The 12051-nt window shown below is 27.6% G+C and overlaps 1 protein-coding gene across 1 annotated transcript; it reads left to right on the top strand.

The window, feature by feature from the left end:
- Nucleotides 1-9720: 9720 nt before the first annotated feature.
- LOC106311232 (transcription factor ORG2-like) lies at nt 9721-10586 on the top strand. The gene is made up of 2 exons (XM_013748444.1): nt 9721-10032; nt 10143-10586. The coding sequence occupies exons 1-2, from the start codon at nt 9721-9723 to the stop codon at nt 10584-10586; spliced, it is 756 nt and encodes a 251-aa protein (XP_013603898.1).
- Nucleotides 10587-12051: the final 1465 nt, after the last annotated feature.

The raw sequence follows: 12051 nt of genomic DNA, 5'->3' as shown, positions 1-12051 counted from the left end.
CTAAACCCAGATCTAAGGTATAATATATATTTAAAAGAAAATCAAAATCTTAAATATATAATCTTTTATAAGATTTTCAAGTACTATACATACATAATATGGACATTGTATAAAATAGTATACAAATGTTTATTCTATTTATATTAGTTGAGCATCATATGTAAAATAGTACGAGAAGAAATAATTAAAATTACTTCTTGATGAAAAAACGTTCTTGAACTAGACATGACCCTAACATTGTCAAACATTTGAATGAAACTAATTTTATATTAAACCCTAACTTTTGAATACTAAACCCTAAACTGTTATCACTAAACACAAACCTCAATCTCCGATACTAAACCCTAAATGCTAATCACTAAACCCTAAATCCTAATCACTAAACCCTAAACTCAAGTATATACTCTAGACCCAAGTATAAACCCTAAACCCAGATAGAATAGAACAAAAAATATAATATGGTTTACTAAACCCAAACCTCTACTTACTAAATCTAAATCCTATGCATGAACCTATAAACCCAAATACAATCTATAAATTATTTCCCAATATTGGACACTTGAAGGCACATTTACTTGGTTAGCATGTTACATATTTTCTATTATATATAGTCTAAGTAGTATAGTACACGAATGTTTAAAATAATCAAAAAAATTCAATGGTGTATCCATAGTATAAAATGCAAATAGTAAATTCTCTTCACCCGCAAAAATACAACAATAATGCAAGACACACAATTAATTATTAAAACTAAACCCTAATTAAGGAACCATAAACCCAAATAGTATATATATATATAATATGGTTTACTATACCCAAACCTCTACTTTGTAAATCTAAATCCTGGATAGGAACCTATAAACCCATATACAATCTATAAATTTTTTTCCAATATTGGACACTTGAAGACATATTTTGAATATTAAACCCTAAACTGCTATCACTAAACCCAAACCTTAACCACACACCTTCCAAATACTAAACTTTAAACTCTAATCACTAAACCCTAAACCCAAGTATAGCCCTTAAACCTAAACAAAATGGAGTAAAATAAATAGTATAGTACATATTGGTGAACAAAATAGAACACTAACACTCTTTATTAATCGTCAAATGAAACGATACATGTTCACTAAACTTAAATCCCAACCCCGCCCTTCTAAATACTAAACCCTAAATCATAATCACTAAAACCTAAACCCTAAACCCAAGTATAAACCCTAAACCCAAATATAAACCCTAAACCCAAATATAAACCTTAAACCCTAAACTCTAAACCCAAATCTCAAAATCTAATACTGGCCTCAAACTCACCCCTATTACTCTAAATACTAAACCCTAATCACTAATTACTAAACCATAAACTCAAATATAAACTCTAAATCCAAATATCAAAATCTAAAATAATACATAATATTATGTAATATTAATTTATACTATATAAATATTATTTATAGTTGAGAAATGTAGTATAGTACCTTAATATAAGAGTTTATTTGTCATCTATCCAAAATTGGTTTTAATCATTACACTTAAACCAATATAGTATGAATTTCATATTACAATCAATTACACAAAATGACATAGAAGAAAACTATCAAATTTATAAATATGAAGATGATTACATTTTTAAGGGATTGTTTAGATATATATAGGGCTGGGCAAAAAACCCGGATCCGAAAAACCGAACCGAACCCGATCCGAAAAAGTAATACCGAACCCGAACCGAAATTGATTAAATATCCGAATGGGTCTAAAATTTTGGTATTTAAAGAACCGAACCGAACCCGATCCGAACCAAAATATTTCGGTACCCGAATGTATCCGAAATAGATTTATATATAAACCTATATATTAATTATTTTTTATATTTAATGTATATTAAAAAATATCCAAAATATATTTGATACTTTTAACTTATCCAAAATAGTTGAAAATATATACAAATAATCAAAAGTAAATGTTTTAAATAGTTAAAGTATACTCAAAATACCAAAAATACTTAAAATATTTATTTATTCTCTATCCAAATATTCAAATCAAACCAATTTATATGTTAAGTTTACGTATTTTGATATGTGTTATTCAAATTTATATGTAATATATTATTTTGTTTATAGATTTTGAGTATTTTAAAATATATAATGAATTTTAAAATTTTAAAAATAATGAATTTTAAAATTTTATTAAATGGGTTATCCGAACCCGAACCGAACCCGCAAAGATCTGAACCGAACCCGAACCGAAATTTAGAAATATCCGAATGGGACTAAAATCTTTGACCCCGAAAACCCGAAACCCGAATAGACCCGAACCGAACTTGAATGGGTACCCGAACGCCCACCCCTAGATATATATAACTTTACATAAATAACTACACTAAAGAATATATACTATACTATTCCTTTCCCGAATATAGTATAGACGATAAGTTCATCTTCTTCAATTCTTCTTATGTCAAACATGCTGATACACCTTCACTTTGTTCACCGTCATTATTCTTCACTACCATATAGAGATCATCTTCATCTCTTTTCCTTTTTCCGACCCGGCGACGCTTTTACCGGTCCGCCGTCGTTATTCTTCACCATTGGATCACTAAAACAAAAAAGAAATGAAAACAAAGTATGAAACCAAAAGCATGATGTGAGAATCAATGATTTAAGAGAAAGAGGAAAAAAAATGAAAGAGTTGTTATGTTTGCTCACCGTATACGTCCTCATCGTTGTTCTTTGTTCTTCTCATGAGAATAAATTCAGTTTAAGAAGATGTGTGCATAATAAAAGATCACGTTCATCTTCATCTTCATGAAAGCTATCTAATTATCTTGAGAGGTGAGAGTGAATACAACGTGGCCACATATTTTACTTGTTACATTAATTAATTATTTATTTAAGTTTTTTTGGTAGTAGGTTTCACCGGTTGAATATAGGGGCAATATGGAAATAATGTATATTATGTACAGGGTATATAGATAAATTAGGTCTTTTAGATAGTAGGTGAATTATAATTTGTTTGAAGGTTATACAGCCTAATTTCCCTTTATTTTATACTATGATAAGCCGTGTATTTGATAAAAAAAAAAGAAGTATGATAAGTCGTATAACACTTTAATATTTAGAGATTATTTGTGTAATAGCCAAAAAAAAAAATAGTTTTGTAGAAAGAGAATTGAGAGAAATAGGAAGAGAAAGAAAGAAATAAAAGGTGTTTTTGGTTACTTAGCAAATTTAATTTTTTTTTGTGGTTATAGAATACAATTTCTGTATTTTTTATTATGTAATCTTAACAATAAAACATATATAATATTGTTTCTTGATTAAAAAACAGCATGGATTTATTTTTTTAATCCTTTGTCCACATATATACGGAAGTCAATAATATTCCAATCATAATAGGTTCAACGGTGAATTAAATAACAGATATTCTCTCCGTTCCATAAAGATCCATGTTTTAGAAAAAAATCGTTCAAAAATATATATATTTATATATTTTGTAATGCATTGGTTAATGATAAATTATAAACTTTTTTGTTTCATAAAATTTTATTGATTAATAATTGAGAAAATAGTTAATTACAGAAAATAATGCATTGATAACTAAAATTTAAATGCTTTCTTAATAAGTATGAAAATTATAAACATACATCCTTCTGTAAGAGCATCTCCAAAAGAAACTTTATAACTTCAAATATAGAGTTTTTTGCTCTCGAAAAAGAAACTTCAAAACTTCAAATTTAGAGTTTTAAGAAGTGAAACTTCATATTTGAAGTTTCACTTCTTAAAACTCTAAATTTGAAGTTTCATTTTTTTATTTGCATCTTGGTCTTTATAATTAATTATACATCACATTTATGATTCTTAAGTATTTTCTCATCCATAATTTTAATCTTTAAAACTTTTGTATACTTTAAATAATTCAAATTTATTTAAATTTAAATTTTACACATAATTTTTTTACTAAAATTAAAAAAAAGATTCATAATATTTTAAAAGTAGAATTAGACAACAAGAATAATACAAAAGAAACTTAATAATTTTTTTTAAGAAGATATATACATGAAGACATAATTATTACACAAATTTAAATATTACATCAACACTAATAGTCTAGTAAATTTTCTTCAGAACTTTTAAAATATTTTCCAAACAAATTTTGTATAACCGAAAATTGAGCATTTTAAAATATTTTTTTTTGTTGACAATGCATTTTGAAATAATTTTATGTAATAATGTGGTATTTTTCTTGTAGTTTAATATTTAATTATGTATTTCTATTTTTAATTTTATATTTTAGTGTAATATTTTATAAATTAATATTACTATAATATTTTATTAATTAATATTATTATAATATTTTATATATGTGCTAGTTATCTACAAAAGTTTTATGGATTTATATTAAGGAGCATAGTGTAAATTATAAATAATTTTGAAGTTAAATTTGAAGTTTTACTTTTGGAGAAGAACAACTTGAAACTTCAAATATAGAGTTTGCAAAACTTTATAATAGAGAGTCTTTTTGGAGATGCTCTAATAGAGGGAGAACTAAAAACTTAGCTTTAGGTAAGCAAAAACGTATGCATTTGTCCCTCCATTGTCCCTAAAATTTGAGTGGTCGTGTTAACATGTGCGAGTACGAGAGGTACTACTACCTCGCTGGAGAAAACATCAAAAATTGGCACATTCCATTTTTAATAATTGTGTTTTAAAAGAATTTTTTTGAATCAAATTAGATGGTGTTTCAATTTTTATGTAAAATATATTAACAATTAATGCTATACGACCAATAATATTATGCATTATTGGTTGAATTGTGATTAAGTAAAAAAAAAGTTAATGATTTTTAGAAAATGTAAAAGATGTTTTTTTAATCTGTGTGAATAATCCTAAGTATATGTTAATAAAATTATTGGTTTCAAATTAAACCGGAATAAAATATGACATAATTTGATAAAATAATAATATTTGAAAAAATTTAGATAAATCTATGATCTCATTAAAATCATAAATTATTAATTTTATATATAAAACTTTATATAAACAACAAAACAGTGGATTGTTTATTTTTATTCATATATACAATATTATTTTCTATACAACAAAGTTTTGTTATATACAAAATTTCTAATTTACAGATCCAGAATTATTTTAATAAATTTGTTTATTATTATAAAACATTGTAGTTGTTAGAAGGGTACTTTTGAGTTTTGGTACCTTAAAAAATACTAATAATAAATGAAAATTCTAATAAATTAAAAGAAATATGATGTAAATGAAAGAGGAGGAAAGAAAAGAGAAGATAAAATTTTATACTAACCTATATATGAGTCTTTACCATCCCCTTTTTTATATTTCATTAATTCGATTTCGTTTTATTAAGACTTAATTCTTTACGATCCACGCCTTCTAAGAAATATCATGAACTATTCTTGTTGGTTGATCGCTTTTTTTAAAGAAAATCGAGAATAGCGGGAAGATTGAAGTAAGTTTGATTAGTTATCGGATCATAAAAACCCACCTCCCGAAGATCTCTTTCTTCTCTTCAGGATTGAACATCGATTGCAAAAATTTGATAAACAGCTCACTAGTGTAGATGTATATGAATAATATCCCTACCCTCGAGAAACATATAAGGGGCCAAATGAATTTCATCTCTAATCGGGTTTTTCATTTTATTATTTTACTGTTATTTTTTTCAAACCTCATGTAAGAATGTATTTTTATTCAAAATACATAAAATATATAAATTAATCTGATAAAATATATTAAATTAAAATTTATAAATTTAAAGAATATATTAGAGTAAGATTCTCAAATAGAACTAAATCATGTTTTGACAAGATTAGCACACGAGAAAAAAATCCTAAAATAACATTACTTAACAATTAAAAATGCATTTACTACAAATTAGATAAAAAGATTAAACTAACTCTATTAAATTATTTATAAATTTTTAAGAAGAATTTATAAATATTTATAAACTCAACCCACCCCCTAAAATACTAAACCGTAAACAATAATCACTAAACCCTAAATCCATATCTAATGTATTTTTGATTAAGTATATTTTTGAAAAGTGGTAGCCTACTTAGGGTACTTTTAAAAAAGAATTATTTATGGCTTGAGTGCTATTTTTTATATAAATTTTTAGAATAGCATCTTTTTAAAAATGAGTGGGTGGAGGTGGGATCAGGGTTTAGGAATGAGAGTAATTTTATAATTTTCATGACAAATGAGTATTATTTTAGAAAATTTAATCAATGAGTGCTATCTTTTATATAAATTTTTAGAATAGCATCTTTTTAAAATTTACTTAATCGATGCTCCTGTCAACTTAATTACAAATCATTAAATACATGATTTTGAGAAGCCGTTTGGTTAGTTTTTATGATGATAGAGATGTAGGGACATGGGAACTCCTACGATTCACATTAATGGGAAAGAATAACAGCAAGCTTTGGGAAGTTTGCTGTGTTTCCTCGAAATAGACTAATGGACATCAATAATTCACGTAGGTTTTATGTATCGGAACCACAAGAATTATCGGAACCGCCATCCACAACAAGAAAGATGCAGAAGTGGAAGAGAATAGTGTCGTGGATGAGGAAGCAAATGTCTTATGGGTAATGATTGGATAGAGACGACAAGTTGACCCTAAATCGATAGTGGTTTGTGCTTATACATGATAGATCACCAACTGATGTTAATTGAATTAAGACTAACGAGCTTCACATTTATTTAATATTTTAACTCGTGAGATGTTTATGCTTATGCATATGTTTAGATTTAATTTAGATTTAAGAAAAATGATTAATTTAAATATCTAAAAAAAATTATAAGTTTTTAAAATCTATGTATTTTGGCTATTTATATTTTGATAGTTTATATTTTATGATTATGAGTTAGAATTTTAAGTTTTAGAGTTTGCGTTTGGTAGTTACAACTCTTCGATTAAAATGGCAAGCTTACTAGAAACTTGACTAACCAAAATATAATGAAATATGAAAACATTTTGTTTTGAATTATAACGAGATCTCAACATTTAATTACAAACGTCAACCCTTTCTTATATTTTGCTTAAAATTACAATGTTCACCAAAATTAAAACTTTTTATTTTCCGAATCATTTCAGGTAGTTTAGCGGTCAATAAGAATCTAAAAACAACGAGTATAATTTGTGATACACAGTGTATACATTTTGGTGCAGATGAAGAATGTAAATCTTGTACTTTCTAAATGTCCACTAGCGGTTTAAACTTGAATCTTACCAAATATTATATATAACCAAAGACTACTTTTAACCGCAACTGTATTCACAAATATAAAGATTATTTGTTCTACTCCCATAAACACACAAACTAGAGTTTTACCCCGTCTAAGCTAAAAAAAAAACCATAAATATCATAAGTTCTAAACACTATACCTTTAACCATAAACTCTAAAACATAAACATATGGTATATATGAGAAAAAAAAAACTGAATTGATAAAGTCTTTAATAATAAGGATCATATAATGCAATGACATTTTAACAGTGGAAGAGGTGAAAAAGAAATTATGGAAAAAAGCACAACGTGTGCATGTTTGTAAGGATGATCATTGATCTTTCAAGTTTCCCACAAATAATATACACTATAGGATGATGTTTTTACATTTACAGAGGCAGGAAGGAATCTGATTTTATGCATGAGAAAGAGATAGTTTAGTACAAAGGGGACTATGCAGCAACGCAATGGGAGTAAGAAATGTTTGATGCAATCTTACACCTTTTCATGCAGAGTTTGAACTTTGAAGTACTCAGGCAATAAAGTGTATGACAGCTTACCAATGAAAAGATGTGGTTTGTATTATAGACTACTCTGACCTGGTGAAAATGATGCCAATCCACTCATTTTGAATAATTTAACCGGTGTAAGCGAATTTTCTATTTTCCCAAATTATGAAATTTAACAAGTTTCAAGAAAAAAAAAATACAAAATAGATAAGTTGGCAGATAGCGCTCGAATCACTCAACTGCTATGGGTTTTGCTGATCAAATTCCATCTTTTTGGCTAACTTTCAGTTTAGTCTCTTTTTCTGCATTATGTTGAAAAAGTATATAATCATTGTTCATGAATTTCTATTAATTACATGTTCTGGTAAAGTGATTATTCCTTAATCTTTATATAACATTTCTTTGATGCAGTGAGTATGAACTTTTTTTGGTTTTAATATCTTTACATGATATTCTTCACCTGAAGACAATATGCCACTTTTTCGAATACATGTCTTTCTAAATAAAGTAGCTGAGTTTAATTTTTATGTAATAATATATTTAGGCCCTAATTATACATTTAATATTTTTTTTTCATGTAAAACACATCAATTGATATTCATTGATTTTTGATATATTCATGGACTTACATATAAGTTGCTGAACTATTATAAAATAATTTACCTCTATGAAAATCGTTAATGGATTGTTTTACCAAATATAATCTAATGCTAAGTTTTTGAAACAGAATTAAAATGTTAATTTTATAAGAAACTTTACTAACCAAAATATAAATGATCTGCTTCAGAAAATATTTAAATTAGTTTCAAATAAATCTACTATTTTCCAAGAATTAAATATTTTAAATTATTTAATACTCCATCTGTTTCATAATAAATGTCATTTTAGCTTTTTGTTTTTCTTGTTACACAAAAAGTGTCACTTTACCATTCCAATGCAAATTATACTTACTTTTAACTGAAAATTAATTGTAAACTGCATTGGTATTATAAATAATTTTATTTATCTCAAATACTATTGGTCAGAAAGATATAATTAATAACAACTTACATATATTTCCGCTACTTTCTTAGTCTTTGTGAAAAGTGTCAAAGTGACACTTATTCAGATATGGAAGGAGTAGATGATTACAAATTAATTATAGATGTATATAATCATTGCTCAGAAATTTCAATTAATCATTTGTGAGTTGGTATTAGTGATTATCCCCAAATATGTTCATAACATTTATTTGATGTAGTGAGAATCATTACGAATATTAATTTTAAACCATGGAAATGGTAGTGATGTAATTCAAAAATGTAATAACGGCATATAAAACAAGATTTTTGTACGAAGATTAAAATTGTTATTTCCTAAATTAAACATCAGTTATTAGCTACACAAATATTATTTGAAACAATTGTAAATGTACTGAAGAACATAAATTGTACTAATAATAGAAAACACGTTAGTTTTATATTGAGAAATTGAAAATATTGTCTAAAACGAAAAAAAAAAAATTTGGCCAAACATCCCTTTCTATGAATCATAGAGAATATGTAGAATACTTTTTTGGTAAAAATGCTAATATAATGCAGAATTTGTTTTAAGAAAAAAACTAATACAGGGTGTATTTTACAAAATTCAGCTATTTATATAAACCCGTGTGGTATATACTTGTGGTATATTCTTATAAACATGAGATTCCTTGTTATAGTATGTATTTACAAACATGAGATTCCTCTTTACAAAAATGAGTTTCTTCGTCATATGCTTGTGGTTAAGGCTTTACAGTTCACAAATACTTATAATATAGTTTGTTACTTTGATTGAACAATGGAGATTTATTTGTTTATTTGGTTAATACTATCTATATATTCAGGTGTAGCAGGTCAGTTATGTCCCAACCAAAAGAGCTTCTAGCGAAGAAAAAGCTATAAAAATTGTCTTCAGTCAAGCAAAAATGCATGCATTGGGCTCTCTATTGTTCCCAAACTCTGGGTGGGCAGCAACGGTAGAGTGCGAGAGCTACAAACTCGTTGGAGATAACCATAAGAACGACACATTTCTTGATTTTCCGGTACCGAAGACGTATGGAGTGGTCCATCATCAGACCAGCTTAGGGGTTCCTGTTTTGTCGGAGGGAAATGGATTAAACAACAATTCGGTCGTGATCAAGAAGCTTAATCACAATGCCAATGAGCGTAACCGTCGCCAGAAAGCCAACGCTTTGTTCTCATCTCTTCGTTCATGTCTTCCAAGTTCATATCAGTCGGTAAGTAGCTACTTCCAATCTAGTCTGCTTACTCGATTAATTGTTACCATTTAGAAGAAAAGTATCTTATCAACCCTTTTTTATTTTCTTTTGGCTTTATTGTATTGCAGAAGAAGCTAAGTAATCCTGAGACCGTTTCACGGAGTGTGCTGTACATACCTGAGCTGCAAGAGGAAGTGAAGAAGCTAATACAAAAGAAGGAAGACCTCTTGGTGCGAGTATCGGACCAAAGAGAACATTACGTTAAGCCGGAACCAAAGGTGGCTGCTAGTTATTTCTCCACCGTTTTTGCAACTAACCTTGTAGACAACAAAGTGACGGTCCAAATCTCATCGTCCAAGATTCATAATTTTTCGATATATAATGTGTTGAATGGACTAGAAGAAGATGGGTTTGTTATCGTGAATGTTTCATCTTCGAGTTCTCAAGGAGAATGGCTCTTTTACACTTTACATCTTCAAGTAGACAAGATTGATAGTTACAAGCTAATTTGCGAAGATTTAAGTCAAAGGGTTCTGTACTTGTATGAGAAATGTGGAAACTCGTTTAAATGATCATTTGTTCTTGTTTCCTTTTGTGTGTCGTCCTTTTCTACAGATAAGCTGTCATTCTTGATTAATGTTTTGTAACGCAAGAGATCATGCTAATCGTCTGTGTTTCATTTCTATATTATCGGATGTTGACTTGATTAATGTACAACTTGTGTGTCTCAAAAAAAGAAAGAAAGATTAATATACAACTTGTACGTAGTTGAGTTGATTCTGTTTTTTTTTTGGTCAAAGCCAATGATCGATTACTAGTAAACTACCACTAAGTTCGTATTACATCAATAAATTTCAGTTTTGACTGCGATTTAAGAATAGCAGTTATAATTTATGTAAATACTTTTCTGGTGGCAAAAACCCTTGATTATTCCATCTACTCTTCTTGTTTAAACCCTATATTTTATAACAAAAGTTATGTGAAAAGAGTTAGTTGATTTTGATGTCTTAACAAAAGAAAATATGAGAAAAGACAAAAGATATGTTAAAAAAAAAGGAAAAAAAGTATTTAATAGATGGTCCTGCCATTTAAATACTTATTTCGAATCATTAAATACATGTTTAATGAGAGCCTTTTGGTTGGGTATCCATTGATCTTGGAGATATATATTACTCCAAAAATAACAGATTGCAAAATTAACCAAAAACAATAGTGGTTCTGTATTTATTACCGCCTCGTGAATATTTTAAAGTCTTGCAGCAAATAGATTATTAGTGAATCTGGTGATCTAAGCTTTTCTACTCGGATTACTAGTGAATCTGATGACCTACGCTTTCCTAGTGAATCTGATCGATAGTGCATTTACATGATAGATTATCAACCTTTGTTAATTAAATTAATAATAACCAGCCTAACATATATGTAATATAATAATCCAACTAGGATGAAGTCTTGCAACAAATAGATACTTTTATTGTTTATTTGTTGACTCTAAAACAGTAAAAGTATCTCGATGCTTGCTTTGCCGTACGAACAGTGGAATTATCTGCGCCGTCATGCGCGATACAAAGGTATACACAACGTTGTTAAATTTCTAACTTCTCTTATACAAAGGTGTTTACCCGAAGCTTCTTCCACATGATTTTCACGAGCCTTCAACAGTTTTTTCGATATATATATAGGTAATAATTATATCTGTAAATTTTGAACAAATTAATTATGTTTATTAAATTTCGGTTGGATAAAATTTATAAAAAATAGTTAAACATAAAAATATATATTTATAATTAAGACCTAATATATTTTTAATATGTATTTAAACTTTAAATATACATTATTTTGAAATGAACAGAATATAATTCTTTATCTTAATGAGTGTATTTTTCTTAAGTTTTTTAGTGCATGCAATATTCATATTTAACTCTGACTCTATTAGTTTACTTGGTGACTGAACATAGTTCTCCCACATACTCTGCCATATGCCAAGCTTCGTCTTGAGATCCAAATATTGTATAATACTATACTATTTAGTATTTA

Source organism: Brassica oleracea, chromosome C8 (assembly GCF_000695525.1).
Source record: "Brassica oleracea var. oleracea cultivar TO1000 chromosome C8, BOL, whole genome shotgun sequence".
Classification (NCBI taxonomy): domain Eukaryota; kingdom Viridiplantae; phylum Streptophyta; class Magnoliopsida; order Brassicales; family Brassicaceae; genus Brassica; species Brassica oleracea.
This window is presented reverse-complemented; position numbering and strand designations above follow the sequence as displayed.